Source organism: Balaenoptera physalus (assembly GCF_965194825.1).
Source record: "Balaenoptera physalus genome assembly, chromosome: X".
Classification (NCBI taxonomy): domain Eukaryota; kingdom Metazoa; phylum Chordata; class Mammalia; order Artiodactyla; family Balaenopteridae; genus Balaenoptera; species Balaenoptera physalus.
Genome location: NC_138903.1, coordinates 66,982,888 through 67,000,097, shown reverse-complemented (window position 1 = coordinate 67,000,097; position 17,210 = coordinate 66,982,888). Strand labels below are relative to the sequence as shown.

General features: G+C 37.4%; 1 protein-coding gene across 6 annotated transcripts in view; it reads left to right on the top strand.

Annotated features, from left to right (window-relative positions):
• Positions 1 to 8,307, top strand: part of ATRX (ATRX chromatin remodeler) — a 242,716-nt gene extending 234,409 nt beyond the window's left edge. For all 6 annotated transcript variants that reach the window (XM_082447341.1, XM_082447346.1, XM_082447343.1 and 3 more), the window contains 5 exons: positions 1,267 to 1,416; positions 2,277 to 2,402; positions 3,143 to 3,238; positions 3,751 to 3,879; positions 4,909 to 8,307. In XM_082447341.1, coding sequence (XP_082303467.1) covers positions 1,267 to 1,416; positions 2,277 to 2,402; positions 3,143 to 3,238; positions 3,751 to 3,879; positions 4,909 to 5,187 — 780 coding nt within the window. In that variant the 3' untranslated portion in view covers positions 5,188 to 8,307. The remainder of the gene's footprint in view (positions 1 to 1,266; positions 1,417 to 2,276; positions 2,403 to 3,142; positions 3,239 to 3,750; positions 3,880 to 4,908) is intronic.
• The last annotated feature ends 8,903 nt before the right edge of the window (positions 8,308 to 17,210 follow it).

The following is a 17,210-nucleotide window of genomic DNA, read 5'->3' as shown; positions in this document are numbered from 1 at the left end:
ATGTTTGGAATTGGTGTCAGCATTTGCTGTTTTACAGAAAAAAACTTAGGGCCTCATGAGCTGAATTTTTCATCTTGAGTTATTTAACAAATATTTGAGCCCCTGCCCTGTGTTGGACGCTATACTCTAGGTATGGTTGAAGATGTAAAGACAAAATTCTTTTCAAGTGTGGGCTTTGTCTATGCTAAACTTATGGAGGCATTAAGCATTATTAGATGCAGATTAAATTTAAATTTAATGTGCTATATACCTCGCTGTACCTTCCTTTGGCCAGTCAAATATTATTTACGTTCTTTCACTAAGTTCACACTCAATTTAGAAAGTGTGTTCTAAGGAAACTTGCTGTTAGAAGCTATGGAAAATCCTTTTGTAAAGTGAATTAATTTGCCTTTTATATATCCAGGTTTTCATCTTTTATTTCTTAATAAACAACTTGTGAATATTTTAATTTTTTATTAGCAAGTAACATACCCATGGTTCACTTTAACCCCCTGCCCCCCAAATCTCCATTTGTGTGTGTCTCTCTCATAATCATAATCACACGGAGCAGGAGTTTGGTGTTCTTACTGAGTATATAAATGATCCCAATTTTTAAGCTTTTAGTTTTTTTAACCTTAAAAGACTGGCTTAAGACATTATGACTTTAAAAAAAGACACTATGATCATAAATTGATAAACGGTGTGTATCAGTTTAAATTTGAACCATGGGTCCTTACAGTGTAATTTATATTTGACCTTCTTACAATTGAAATATAAGGATTGTGTGTTCCAGTTAAACTGTTCTGTAGCTGTTTTGATTAATTTAGATTTGGTTTTTGTTAGTATAGTGGTTGGTAGCTAAAGTGATTATGCAAATAAAGCTGTTAAACATGTATGAACAGGAGTAGCCATGATTTTTAGCACAGTCATTCATTCAGTGTAATCTCTGAGTTAAGCAGACTTCTGTTAGCATTTTTTTATCAACTCAGAACAAAGCACAAAACAAAATGATATGAAAAAATTAGAAAAAGTTGGAGGAAAAAACCTTGAAAGATGAAAAGTAGTCATTAAAAAATTGAGCCCCTAAAACATGCTATATAAACATAACATTCTTACGTAAGAGGCTGGTGTTGCATGTATTGTGAATGTTTTCTAGGTAATTTATCATATATATCAGAAAAATGTATAGCAGCCAGTTTCTAGCTTCTAGTCTAACAGTGGACCAAAGAACTATGGAGATACGATCCAGAGGGAGAAAATAATTATTATTTCAACCCCTCTAAACAGGACACCATACTTGCAGAACTTCTTCAAATACATAAAGAACACATTGTAGGATATCATGAACATGATTCTCTTTTGGACCACAAAGAAGAAGAAGAGTTGACTGAAGAAGAAAGAAAAGCAGCTTGGGCTGAGTATGAAGCAGAGAAGAAGGTAGTTCATTTGAAATGCTTTTTTTTTTCTTTTTTTTTTATGTTAGTCATTTAAAAGAACAATGGGGGAAGAAAAGCGTCACATTTGGAACAGGTAGTAATGTAGTGAATCTTCAGGAACAGAGTCTCGAAGTATGAGAGTCTGTTTATGGGCTTTTCAGTACCTTTGGTGATAGAGTGGGAGGAGATGAGAGAAGAAAATATTTTCCCCTTAAAGAGTAGTAACCTCATTTCTGATTAGCACTTGCTAAATTGAGAGATCAGTGGGAAGCTATATATTTAGCATCACTTAACTTCCATCAACACCCTCACAGTAGTAACAGACATATAGGAGCTTAGAGTTTGGAGGTAGGAGTAAATGTTGCTTTAGCATGTGTACCATGAAATCTAAGTTTTGACTGATTATCAGAACACAAAAATACTCCATTATTAGACATTAGTGTCAATCTCCAGCAGCAACTTTATTTAAAATAGTTCCACATCTGTTTTAAACACCACCCCCACTTGAGCAACAATATGCCTGAGCATATGGGAAACCTTATCCTAATGCCTGAATCCTTTTTAAACTCCTAACTCATTGTACCAAACTTCTTTAACGTTGTGATTTTAGTAGTCTCATCAGAATTCTCTGAGTTGCCCCATTCTGTGGGAATTATCAGAAAAAGGGTACACCTTTAGGGGTTAAAGCTTTCTATGTAAGAAGATCTTGGTTTCGGGTGAAAAGGGTGTTTTGTTTGTGTGTGAAAGAGTGTTAATAATTTCCTAGATCTGAGAATGTGGATTTTTTTCTAAACCAGTAGGTGATGTAGAATTTCAAGTTTTAAATCACAATGTGGAAAGTGCATAATTTTTTGTTTTTAGGGACTGACCATGCGTTTCAACATACCAACTGGGACCAATTTACCCCCTGTCAGTTTCAACTCTCAAACTCCTTATATTCCTTTCAATTTGGGAGCCCTGTCAGCAATGAGTAATCAACAGCTGGAGGTAAGTTGTGAAGTACAAAAGTAGTTTAACTTGAATTAAAGGCAATTTCAAGTGCCCTGTTGTTGAAGGTTCCCTATGCTGGAATATCACATTCTCCAAAAGATTACCTCTGAATAGACCAAGAAATTTTTCTTTTATTTGTTGACCTTTTTGAACCAGCATAGTATAATAAAATGTGATTTGTTCAGAGCACAAGGGCATCAGGCCTTGAATTAATGTAGTTTGAATAATTTTAATTAAGGAACAATAGGGCATCTGACTGGCTAGGGAAATAGCATTTTCTTCAGTTATAAAATATTTTGAATAAACAGGATAAATACACACATTGATTTATATTCTAATGCAGTGTAGATGCAACATTAAGTATATGATAATGCACAGTATTATGAAATAAGTAATTTAAAACTAGAATCAGTTATGATTTAAATAAGAAGGACTAGGTTTTAATATACCAATAATTTAATAATTTAATCTGTGGTTTTCTTTTTAAAATGTGCTTATGGAGTCATTTAAATTATTAAAATATTGGTGCAATAGAACCCAAACTTTTATCTTCCTAACAAGACCCTCACTGATGAGTTTTACTCCATTTTATTGATGCTGAATTTTGCTGTTCTTTTCAATTATTTAAAGAGTTTTAAGACCAAGTGCTATAATTTGGCAAGAGAAAGGATCCCTATACTTTAAAACTATGCTGACTTTTACATGCCCTTATAAAGTTATTTCTTGCATTCTTCTAGGACCTCATTAATCAAGGAAGAGAAAAAGTTGTGGAAGCAACAAACAGTGTGACAGCAGTGAGGATTCAGCCTCTTGACGATATAATTTCAGCTGTAGTAAGTTAATTGGCAATTGTTTATTCCAACTTGCAGTTTGTGTTCTTCCCCCCACCATTTGTTTTAATTTTTAATTGTTGTTTGATTCACTACTTCCATGGGGAAAAGAGCGTAATCCTTATAACTTGATTTGCAACAGTAAAATACTAATAAACTGGATAATAGTGCCAAGCTATATATAATTCAGTTTTACCTGGATGTTGGCACAAAAGAGAAATGTAAAATCTAAGAATTGGGAAATCAGTTAATCATAGAAATGTATGCATTGTTTACATAAATGTACTTTAATTACCAGTTGCATGAATTAAATCCAAATAGGTTTATTCCAGACATAGGTAACCCTTGTGCAACAGTGGTCAACTTAGTACCCTGCTTTTACATCATTGTCTTCTTTAGAAAAGAGTAAAGGAAAAGGAAAAAAAAACTTTAAAAATCCTCAATATCTTTAAGTACCTTAATTATTTTTTCTCAATTCTACTGCAATAAGGAGTAAATAGAAACTTTTCTTTTAGTGGAAGGAAAACATGAATCTCTCGGACGCCCAGGTACAGGCGTTAGCATTAAGTAGACAAGCCAGCCAGGAGCTTGATGTTAAACGAAGAGAAGCAATCTACAATGACGTATTGACAAAACAACAGATGGTAAGAATTTGGACTATCTCTAGGTTATGTTTAACTTCCTTGAATTTATAATAATCGGTTTGCGTGACATCTGTGTCAATAACCATTCCCTCATATGGACGGATGGATGGTCATTTGTTATTCCCAGAGAAACTTTATCCAAAAGCCTAGTAATGTCAAATAAAGGTAATGTCTTTTGTTGCAAAGGAGCAACAACTTCCCAAATGGGTCTCCTTGAAGTTTACATAGACTCTCTTCCATATAATTTTATTTTTGTATATTCTGGACATCTAAAAAGGAATTTTTGCCAGACTTTTTACCACATTTACTATTTTTAAACAACTTTCACAAATATGTATACTTTTTAATATATTTAATTTGAGATAAAAAGTGGAGCTATATATAATACATGACACAGGTTCCTACTAAATTATGTAATTCTTTAAAAGACTAGCATATTCCAGGATCCTTGATCATCTTTCCTAGCATGGTCTTTGCCAGCCATCTGCCTTGCACTGGGAAATTTCAACTCTTGACACCAGGGAATCAATTTCTGTGGCATGAATTTTACTTAGAAAGCACTGTAGAATTATGTGGTTTTAAATTATCTTAGGAAATTTGAGCCATTCCAAGTAGGAATTATTCCCACTGCAAGTGCCTTTTCCCTTGGGTGTTTGTCACTAAAAATGTTTGTCTGTCATCAGGTGAAATATTCAAAAGAATGACAAAGAAAGGAGACTTGACAAAAAAGTGCTGTAACTAATACTTGAGACTAATCACAGTGCAGGATGGGTTACTATGGCAACTAACCTAAATGCTGCTTGCACTACAATAGTCAAGTCATTAAGAGAATTTAGCCCTAAATGGTGTTACTAACCGGTTTCTACAGTAATGGTCCTGTGAATGCCATCAAATTAGTAATGGTGATAACAATAATGTGTTTTCCTTTTGGTATGGTACCCCCTTAACAAATTGATTTTAACTCAAAACTTGATACTGCCTCTTTGAGACAGGTCATGCACTTGTAACAGCTCTCTTTTCTCTCTTTAGTTAATCAGCTGTGTTCAGCGAATACTTATGAACCGAAGGCTCCAGCAGCAGTACAATCAGCAGCAACAGCAGCAAATGACTTATCAACAAGCAACACTGGGTCACCTCATGATGCCAAAGCCTCCAAATTTAATCATGAATCCTTCTAACTACCAGCAGATTGATATGAGAGGAATGTATCAGTCAGTGGCTGGTGGTATGCAGCCACCACCATTACAGCGTGCACCACCCCCAATGAGAAGCAAAAATCCAGGACCTTCCCAAGGGAAATCAATGTGATTTTGCACTAAAAGCTTAAAAGATTGCTAAAATCATAGAAAGATCTTTTATTTTTTTAGGAATCAATGACTTAACAGAACTCAACTGTATAAATAGTTTGGTCCCCTTAAATGGCAATTTTCCATATTAGTTTTAAATTTTTTTTAATAGGGCATACCATTTCTTCCTGACATTTGTCAGTGATGTTGCCTAGAATCTTCTTACACACACTGAGTACAGAAGATCTTTCAAATTGTTTTCAGTGAAAACAAGTCCTTCCATAACAGTAACAACTCCACAGATTTCCTCTCTAAATTTTTATGCCTGCTTTTAGTGACCATAAAATTGTCATAAAATGAATGAATTTATGAAAGAATACAGATTTATATATTCATTCTTTACATATAAAAACACACAGCTGAGTTCTTAGAGTTGATTCCTCAAGTTATAAAATACTTTTGTATGTATTAATCCATTTCTTGATTAAAGTGATTGAAATGGTTTTAATGTTCTTTTGACTGAAGTCTGAAACTGGGCTCCTGCTTTATCATGTCTGTGACTGAAAATTAGAAACTAAGGGTTATCTTTGACACAGAATTGTGTGCAATATTCTTAAATACTACTGCTCTAAAACTTGGAGGAGTCTTGCAGTTATCTTAGCATTGTATAAACAGCCTTAAGTACAGCTTAAGAAGAGAATTCCTTTTTCTTCTGTAGTCTTTCTGCCATTTTTTTTTCAGTTATATGTGCTGAAATAATTACTGGTAAAATTTCAGGGTTGTGGATTATCTTCCACACAAGAATTTTCTCTCTCCTGGCACTAATATAAAGCACATCTCTTAACTGCTTGGTGTCAGTGCTAGTGCTTCATCCTGTTGCTGGCAGTGGGATGTGGACTAACAAAATCAAGTTCTAGCATTTTAGGAGGTTAAGGATGATGTTGTGGTTGTTAGCTTCACACCCTGTTTTATAAACAACATCAAAATGGCAGAACCATTGCTGACTTTAAGTTCACATGAGGAATGTGCTTTAAAACAATTCCCAGTACTGTCAGTATTGTGAAATAATTCCTCCTAAAGATAAGGTTCACTGGCTTCTATGCTCTTCTTCTTTTCTCTCATCAGTATGTTCTTTTTTCCCAACTACGTTTTCTTACGTAAATTATGTTTCAAAGCTCGATTTTCTTTTTTTTTTTAGTTTAGATCTGTGAGGCAATTTTCTGATCAAAATTAATCATCTCTAATGCCCTTTTTTAAGGTTTTACTAGAAAGTCATTACATTGTCGTTTTTCTTAATCCAGGCCTGTAAAAGTGACTTATAGGGCTTCCCTGGTGGCGCAGTGGTTGAGAGTCGGCCTGCCAGTGCAGGGGACACGGGTTCGGGCCCTGGTCTGGGAGGATCCCACTTGCCACGGAGTGGCTGGGCCCGTGCGCCACAACTGCTGGGCCTGCGCGTCTGGAGCCTGTGCTCCGCAGCAGGAGAGGCCACGATAGTGAGTGGCCCCCGCTTGCCTCAACTAGAGAAAGCCCTCGCACAGAAACGAACACCCAACACAGCCAAAAATAAATAAATAAGTTAAAAAAAATTACTTATAAGCTTATTCATGTACAATTTGGTTGCTTGAGTTTCTTAAAGAAAAAGATTGTTAGACTATGAGAGTCAACTCAACATGGCGAAACCATTTTTGAGATGGTGACGTAACATGTAGTGGAAATAGCCAGCGAATTCCAAAAAAGAGAAAGCTGGGTGGAGGATTTGCTCTAGGTATCACTGGATTAGAATGAGGAATGAGTTTAACATTAGCTAAAACTGTTTTGAATTGTTAGGATGATTAAGAGATTTCCACTTTGATCATGAAAAACTAGTGGTAAACATCCAGGAGTACTTAGTTTGTCATATAGAATTTTGAGGTTTGGTGGATCCACCCTCCACCTTCCCGTGGTGAGTTATCACTAACGAATTCCATGTATTTGAATATTATGCCAGCCATATAATCAAGTTTATTCAGTTGATTTGGGGGGGTGTTTTTACTTTAGAAGAAATGAAAGAGACAAGATTTACGAGATAAATATTTGAAGACAGTATACTTTGGCCAACTGTTATCAGTTGGTATTTCTACAAGTCCAGAATACTTTAAACCTGATTTACTAGACCTGTACCTGTGAACATTCATCATGGTCTGATTGCTTGCTCAAAGACACAGGTGTCAGAATTTTAGGCAACCTTCTAAACCTTTTTCATCATGAATGAAACTATGGTTTAAAGAATAATACATAGAAGAATGAATGGGAAATAAGAGAGTTTGAGATAAAACTTGGACCACTTTGCATACTCTTCTTCACTTGACATTTTAGCCACATAATATGTACTTTGAGTATAACATCAAGCTTTAACAAATATTTAAAGACAAAATCACATCAATAAGATACTAAAAGGCTCATTTTTATATTTGTTTTAGATGTTTTAAATAGTTGCAATGGCTTAAAAAAATGACGATTTAAAATGTTGCTTGTAATACAGTTTTGCCTGCTAAATTCTCCACATTTTGTAACCTGTTTTATTTCTTTGGGTGTAAAGCGTTTTTGCTTAGTATTGTGATATTGTATATGTTTTGTCCCAGTTGTATAGTAATGTTTCAGTCCATCATCCAGCTTTGGCTGCTGAAATCATACAGCTGTGAAGACTTGCCTTTGTTTCTGTTAGACTGCTTTTCAGTTCCGTATTGAGTATCTTAAGTACTGTAGAAAAGATGTCACTTCTTCCTTTAAGGCTGTTTTGTAATATATATAAGGACTGGAATTGTGTTTTTAAAGAAAAGCATTCAAGTATGACAATAATACTATCTGTGTTTTCACCATTCAAAGTGCTGTTTAGTAGTTGAAACTTAAACTATTTAATGTCATTTAATAAAGTGACCAAAATGTGTTGTGCTCTTTATTGCATTTTTACAGCTTTGAAAATCTGTGCACATATTGTTTCATAGAAAATGTATAGCTTTTTATGTGCTATTTAATGGTGGTTCTTTTGCACATTTAGTTATTTAATATTGGGAGGTCAAGAAGTTTGGTTTTTAAATCTGTTATATACTAAATTCTGTAAAAGGAGATCTCAAACCTCAAAAATAATTTACATCCCAGGAAGTCTATGTGTGTTTGTGTTAGTTTTGGTTGTCTGTGTGTAATCCAGTACCATTTCCTGCTTCCTAACTGCTGCGTCACTCATTTAAGTCAAGCAGGGCTACAACTCCACACTTGATACAAAAGCTGCTTACTATCCCGGAGCAATAGCAGGTTGATGGAAACCTTGTTACCTGACCTCCAAAGAAGGTGAATATTTTGTAGTCTTCCTTTAGCTATGCCCATTCTCCCTCTAGTATCATAAAATCAGATACATATTTCTGTGCCCTGAACAAAACTTTAAAGACAATTATTTACATACCCCAGTAAAAATTGTTTCCTTTGAGGGTGGCATGTTGTGAGATATTTTAGCAGTAAAATAGGTCATCCTTTTACATGCTTATTTCACTAAAAATTATGTTCAGGTTATTCCCCACCTTAGTTCACCAGACTTAATCTCAAGTGACTTTTGGCTATCTCCAAATCAAATCTACCCTTAGAGATGAAAATTCTTCCACCGTTGATTTTTTTTTTTCAAAAGTATGTAATCTTTGCCAATCTCAAAGGAGTGACCAAGTTTCAGAAATGCTTTTTGTGTGTGCAACATTTTATATATGCTGTTATATGGAAGTGAATAAAAATTTAAAATCCAAAATATATACTGTTTCTAAGCTCAATATCTGCCAGGTAGCCAAACTGCCCCCATCACTCATGTTGGATCTAGTAAGAGAATGGCCCTTGCAGCCCCTAGTTTTACTCCCCAGAGTATGTACTACCATAAAATTTCTTTACAATATATACTGCCACCCTCTCTTTGGAATAACCTTCCTGACACCATTGTGCCTACTTGGCTGACTGGAAATCACTCTTCCTCCCCCAACTCTACGGATCTGTCTTTCTGATAGCGACCACTGCATACCTTCACCAAGGGAGGTGTGACAAGGAAGGCAGCATATAAATTGACACCTTTATTAAAAACAATAAAGATAAAGCTTTAAAGGAATGAAAGGGTGAGACAAATCCTAAACTACAGCAGCTCCTCTTTTAATACTCAGAACTGCCACATTTTCCAAGCAGTCTCTACCCAGCAGCACTCTTCCGCATTCTGCTCCTGAACATTATGCCCTCACTTCTCCCTGATAGAAACACGTTAAGGGAGGGGGAGCTTGGCTCCAATCTCCTTTGGGTAATCATATCAGATGACTACTGAGAGACTTCTACCTATTAAGTAGACTCAGCCCCCTGCCTATAGTTCTCACATCAAATATGTGCTGGTTTTCAAGAAAGGTGACGAGAGATGACTTATCAGATGCAAGGATGGGATTTGTTTCAGGTATATGAGGAGAAAGTGTAGTATTGAAAGAAAAAGAACAAAGGTAGAGAAGGATCGGGAAAGACAGACTAGATAGGAGTGGATTGATGGAGGACCTTGAAATCCTGAATGAGTAACTCAATACGGAGGATTACAAGGGTTTGTGAGGGAGCAGATGTGTTCAAAGTAGCAGGTAAAGGTAGTGATTTGGGCAGGGGTAATTTGAATGGTTAGGTGAAGAAAGATTGCAGACAGGAAGATGGATAATTAGGCATTCAGTGACCAGACTACTGACAATTTTAAGGACAAAAGGCATAGTCATCAGAGCTTGTATAGGATAGTGAACTTCTTAAATTGTAAGAAAAACCTTATTTCCTTTTACCCTTCCCCAAGGAGCCCACTTTGCTCAGGATTTCTGATTTTACATGCGAAACTTCACTTACGCTTTGTTTACCCTCTCAAACATAGTGATGATAAATGCATTAGTGGCATTCTTGTTCTTTCACAATTTTTCATTACTCCTAATTAACCCGTATACATTATTTGCAGAAAGTGAGTTTAGTCCGTTTAACTAAGTCGAGTGTAATTCTACATCTTTCTTCAAGGTAACTCTTCAAAGGGCTAAATCCATTCCTGTTACTTTTCCTTGAGACCCATCCATTCCAAGGGCTAGTATCTCAGTTGGTAATGTTATATTTACAAGCTTCCCTTGTTATTTTCAAAGTGCTTTGTGCTTATTACGTGTTAGCCTGTGTACAACATATCTGTGAGAAAAGTGAGGAGAATAGTTACATTTTCCTCATGACAGTTAAGCTAAAAGACCAAAATCAAATCTATTGGCACTTAGGAGGCAGAAGACATATTCTAGTCAAATTATCTGAGCCTTTCATATCTCATTTGGAAAATGGGACTATAATAATACCTTACTTTCTTGAAGGCAGGAGGCTGGACCAGGTGATTTCTTGAGGTCCTTTTCAGCTCCAAGAGTTAGGCTTTAGCTGTGAGCAAAGCACAGTTTGAAGCCAAAAGGCAATGTTTGTCTAAAGTTACACAGTAAGTTTGTGAACAATTAGAAATCCCTTCCCTTTAGCTAACCCTCTCCCCTACTAAGCTATACCTTTTCTTTTCCTCTGCTTAGAAAAATGAGAGGTCTGACAGGCATTTTAATGACAAAGCAGGTAAGTCAAGTTGTAATTGGCTCTAATTACCACTTCCACAAGCTGTAACCTCCTTTAGCTTTTGCCCAGGGGCACTCTCAGAGCTGTGTTTCTTACTGCTTCTGGAACTCTGCAGAAAATGAAAAAACATGTTTAAGGATCTGATTCTTATAGCTTGGTCACCTGATTGGGTTATATATTATACATGACAAAACATCAAGGTAAATATAAATCCACTTTTGTAAAGTCAGCTTTTAAGCAAATAATTGGTAACTTCCCATTTGATTGTTCATAACTGTAAAGCCCAAATTAGGCCGATATTTAAATTGTCTGGGCTGGACAAAGTTTATAGTGAGTAGGAGGCAATATTTGTTTATATTGACTCTTACGTAACAACGCATATGGCATACTTTTTGAGATGTAGGTTTTATAATAGTCAAATCTTGTGAAGAAAACTACAAAAACTAATAGAAGAGTGAAATAGTGATCTTTTTTTTCTGTAGCTGCTTGTCCCCACCTGCCAGTAGCAAAGCAGGTAGAAGCTTGTGTCTGGCCCGCTGAATACATTTCAATGAAAACAAAACCAAACAAACAAGAAAAAGAAACGTGGTTAATATAATCATTTGAGGTATTGTTCGTTCATTACCAGCTCTTGGTAGGTTTTCAATAATACAGCATGGAGGTTGGCCTTCAAAGGCTTTAGTGATACAGGCTTGCTTGGACCCTATCCTTAGCAAAGTAAACCTCTTTTTCTATTAGCAAGTGTTTCCGTCCTCTCTTCCCATATCTTGCACACTCTACTGTATGTGCTAAGCTCAAATGAAGTACCTGCCTGCAATTTTTTTCCCTTTCTCCAAACTATCATCTCCCCACACCTCACCACACACACATCCCTTTATATTCTAATACCTCAGTGTCTCTGTGTGTGTGTAGGGGAATTATAGAATTATAATTTATAAATTATCATTTAGAATTATAATTTATAATTGTAATTATAGAATATTCTATAATTGTAGAATAACTATGGGATAATTATTCTATAACTATAGAATTATAAATTATACTTTATTATAATAAATTATACTTTATTATAATAAATTATACATTAGAATTATAATTTATAATTCTATAATTATAGAATCATACAGTGCTAAAGATGGTAGGGGTCTTAGAGACCCTGTAGCCTATCCCTCTCCCTTTATAGTTGGGAAAAACAGAGGTCCAGAGAGGGGAAGAGACGCCCAAGGGCACCCATGTCTTCTAGCCTCTATTCCACTTCTCATTCCACTCTGTTCAGATGCCTCTTATAACACTTGTATTCCAATTCATTTTTTTTCAATCTGTCAGACAACGTTAGGCAAATTTTCAGAATAATTGGTACTGAACTAAACTTTAAAATGAGAACTGTTTGTGGGAAGTAGAGGGGTATGTGAACCAAGATGACGGAAACAAATTCCTGTGTGATAACTGTACAATGGGATATTTATTTGTTTCTTCTTTCACCACACTCAGCACAGTTTAGACCAATAGTATCTGGAAGCATTGTTCTGCTTTCTGGATCTCAGTATCCTTCAGAGCCAAGGATGGAATAATTCAGCCTTCCTCAGATGAGGTAGATTGATGTACCAAGTACTTCAAAATCCTCTATTTCAAATGAGAAATGCTGCTGTATTCACAAGGAAACAAAACAGAAAGTTCTGTGTTAGTGTAGTGACATCTGTCAGGATAGGGGCAACTAACTATTCTTGAGTTATAGAGATGTGCCAGAAGGATCATGAATAATCATATTTCCAAAGAACTAAGAAACAGCAAAATGATCTTAATATGCTAGAATTTGGAAGCCAGGTTCTATTTTTATAAACTTGGACAAGTTACTTCACCTCTCTGAATCTTCTCTCGCATGGCAATATTTATTGAATGCCTATTATGTGTCAGGCACTATGACTAGTCACTTTTATAATTCCTGTTTTACAGATGAGGAAATAGGTTTAAAATAATTAAATTATTCACTCAGTGTCACATGACTAACTGGAAGAGGCAGGATTCTGTTTTTGCCATTGAGCAAGCTTGTTTTCAGGGCACTTCCTTCTTTCTCTTCAGTGGTGCCTAGAGGGTTTGGCTTTATCCTTTCATTTCCTTCTGTGATCCAAATAGAAGTGTCTGAAAAATCCAGTGTGAGTACTTTGAAATACTTGTTTTAAGATATCAGAACTCATTTTTAATACAGTGCCTTACTCACAAGTTCAATTAGGCACCAATTGAGAATCCTAAAGATAGAACTATTCTGAACTAAGTTTATTTTTCATTTTTCCACCTGGTAAAGTCTAGGTACCATTCAAGCAAGGCCTTAAAAGAGCTAGAATATGGGCATGCAGAGACTGAGGAGAAGGGCATCTCAGAGGAAACAGCAAACACAAACACAAACACATGTAGGCAGCAAGGAACAGAACTCCGAATAGTTCTAGGAAATGCCATGCTTCTGTACTTGTGCACAGAAGGTCAAAGCCCCATTTAAGCCAATAGTTTCTGGAATACACAAATTGTAATTAAATGGCGTGGTAGGCTGAATAATGATCCCCCAAAGATATCCATCTCCTAATCACAGAACCTGTGAATATGTTAAGTTACTTGGCAAAGGAGAATTAAGATTACAGGAATTAAGGTTGCTAATCAACTGATCTTGAAATGGGATCGTCTGCTGGATTATCTGGTGGGCCCAATGTAATCACAAGGGTCCTTAAAAGTGGAAGAGGGAGGCAGAGGTAGAGTTACAGGCAGGTGTGACTAGGAACAGGAGGTCCAAAGAGATGCAATGCTGCTGGCTTTGAAGGTGGTTGGAAAGGGTCACGAGGCAAGGAATGTGGGTGGCCTTTTCCCTGGTGGTGCTCAGAAAGGGCAAGGAGAAGAATTCTCACCTAGAATTTCCAAAAGGGAACGCAGCTCTGCCAACACCTTGATTTTAGCCCAGTGAGACCTGCATCAGACTTCTATCCTACCTGCCGAACTGTAAGATAATAAACAGGTGTTGTTGTAAGCCACTAAATTAGTGGTGATTTGTTACAACAGAAACAAGAAACTAATCAAATGGTTATTTGTGTGATTACTTGATTAATGTCTTGCTCCCCTGCTAGATATGTGAGCTCTTTAAGGGCAGAACCCTGCCTATTTTGCTCACTTTAATATCCTCAGCACCTGACACAGAAAAAGTATGAGATAGTTTGATGAATTGATGTGTGAATGTCTTGGTGGTCATACATTACCTGAGAAAATTATGGCAATGTCAATACCATCAACGTCTGTTTCTGTGTCCCTAAATGTATATGTATGTCTGTTTCTCTGCCTTTTTCTTTGGGTCTCTTTGTCTTTCTCCTTCCCCTTCTTTAGTCGCCCTTCTCTCTTCCTGACTTCTTTTTTTTTTTTAATATAAATTTATTTATTTATTTTTGGCTGCGTTGGGTCTTTGTTGCTGTGCGCGGGCTTTCTCTAGTTGCGGAGAGCAGGGGCTACTCTCCGTTGCGGTGCTTGGGCTTCTCTTGTTGCGGAGCCCGGGCTCTAGGCACACGGGCTTCAGTAGTTGTGGTGCGTGGGCTCAGTACTTGTGGCTCACGGGCTCTAGAGCGCAGGCTCAGTAGTTGTGGCGCACGGGCTTAGTTGCTCCACAGCATGTGGGATCTTCCCGGGCCAGGGCTCGAACCCGTGTCCCCTGCGTTGGCAGGCGGATTCTTAACCGCTGTGCCACCAGGGAAGTCCCTCTTCCTGACTTCTGTCCCTATTTCTTAATTGGCCATAACAAAGAACTGAAGTACATCTTGTAATTCTCTATTATGTTTATGGAATAAGGTCATATTTTCTGTTCATGGTTTTTAAAAAGAAATAAGTTATATAGTTCATTGCACTGAAAAAATTGCTTTCTACTCAAGGGCTCCTTCATTTATTACCTATTTAATCGACATCAGTGGGCGAGTGACCCTTGATAGAAGTTTCTCATTTCTGACTTAGGAGGGTGTATAGAAACCAGGGGCAGAAACATTCCACAGAAGCTATGCCTTTGTACCTGATGGTGGGAACTCGTTCCCTGATTGCATGGCCCACATTAGCCAGATAACGTAATTTCCTCTCTTCTGAGAGGAAATTGTTTGACCTTGTCTACTTAGAAGAAATTGGATCCCCCCTTAGGATCAGAATTATTTAGTCTTTTCCCTGGTTCCATCTGCTGGCTACTGAGTTTGATCATAAAGATGTTTAATGTTTGAATGGTATGCACTTGGAATCCTGAGGAAAGCATTGGGCCTATTGTTAATCCACAAAGCTCAGCCTGTTCCACGAAGTAGAATGGCCTAAGGAAAGGTAAAACTTTTGGTGGGAAAGTTCTTGAAATTTCTAGTGTTCAAGAACATTTAGGGAAATCTTCATTCCTAGAACTGAAAGGACCTGTGCTAGTCCAGTGCTTCTCAAATTTTAATGTATGTGCAAATCACCCAGGGAGCTCATTAAACTTTAGATTCTGATAGAGTAGGTCTGAGGTAGCGTCCAAGAATTTGCATTTCTAACAAGCTATCAGGTGATGTTGATTCTTCTGGTCCAGGGACCACACTTTGAGGAGCAAGAGGACAGCGGATCTAGGACAATCAGAGCTAGAGTATCTGCATTCTTCACAGGGGAACCGGAAGGTGGTCATTTCTAGAACCAGAGCCTCATAGAAGGTGTCTGAGCGCCCCTCTCCTTTCAAGCAGATGGAGGGCCTAGGTCTCTCATGTGCTGGGCCCCCAGAACCAGGGGCTGGGGCAGAGTACAGCGAGTCTGGCCTTCCCTGTGTGTGTGTAGGAGGTTAAGGAAAGTGAGGCAAGCACGTGTATTTGGGTAATTAACCCTAGCTGCCACAGAGACAAAGCTCAAAAGCTCAGCCAAAGTACTTGCCTGACCCCTTGCTGTATGCGGGCACACATACTGAAAGACAATTTGAAAACCATTATTGGATGAATAGAAAAATGTCCGGAATGATATACACCAGAATGTTAAAGATGATAGGGAATTTTGTTTTCTTATTTTTTGCTAATCTTTATTTTCTGATTTTTCTGTAGCAAAAAAAACTTGTATAAATTTTCAAAAGCTACTTTTAAAAAAGGGCACATATATCACTTTTACAACAAGGAAAAAGGTTTGCCAAAAGCAAAACAAACCCAATCATATCCTGCATGTGCCTTTTGCTTAAATAATAATAATAATCTAATACTTATCAAGTACTTACTATACTCTAGTTACTGTTCTAAGAGTTTTAGAAATATTATCTCATTTATTACTTGCAAGAATCCTGAGGTAGGTACCGTAATTTTTCCCATTTTTCCATTGAGAAAATTGAGGCACAGAGAGGTTAAGTGACTTTAATTAATTTTAAGTAAAAATGGCAAAGCCAGAATTTGAACCCAGGCACTGATGGCTACAGAGTCTGTGCTCTTAAACACTACTTTATATGACCTCCATTAGAGTACATACATAGCATCTTTTTTAGACCTCGAAGTCTCTGCTACCCTAAAAATAAACACAAAGTGTTCTTTATTTACTTCTTCCTCAAGCCATGGCCCTATCTCCCTTCTTCTCTTTTCTGCTAAACCTCTCGAAAGCGTGGTCTGTACTTGCTGCCTACAGTTCCCCTCACCCTTCTCATCATTCCTCAGGTCCAGCAATATGCCTTCTACTCCTACTCCTCCACAGAAGATATCAATACTTTCTTGACAGGAACCCATGATATCCTAATCACCATAGCCATATAACTTTTTCTCAAAAAGAAAAGCCCACAACTCTATGGACTGGAGCCACAACAAAGTCATGATCTCTAAATTCAGCTGTCTAGAAACCCTTCTAAGTGTCCCTAATCAGCTGCCTACTACCTTCCTCTCCATGCTCAGGAGATGGCGTTGCCTCCTAGTTCACTTTGAATGACAAGAGCATCAAGTCAGAGCTTCTCGACCACCTTTCCACCCAGTCTCCTTCAAAAACTTACCTTTCCTTTTCCCTTCTCTCGTGTTTCAGTGTCTCCCTTCTGTCAATAAATGAATTCTTCCACCTGTGCTATGGAGCCAAGTTCCTCCCTCCTCCTTAGAGATTTGGCTCCATCCATCATCCCCTCTTTCTCCTATACCTTCCTTCAACCTCCAGCTCCCCAACCCTGATCTCTTCCTGATGCGATAACTGCAGTAGCCTCTTAGTTGGTCTCCCCACCCATACAATCCATCTTCCACACTGCAGTCAGAATGATCTTATTAAAACACAAACCTGACCATGTTGCATTTCCTTAGGTTGCTTCCCACCATATAGCTCATATAGTACATTCGCCACTAAACTCCTAAAAGTTATCAAAACAACTGCTAGAGGGCTCGGCCTCATTAGCCTAGGAGTTCTGCCCTCCCCATCCAGATTTGCCTTGAGGAGCAGTGTGGGTGCGGGGTCGGGGGTGTGGGG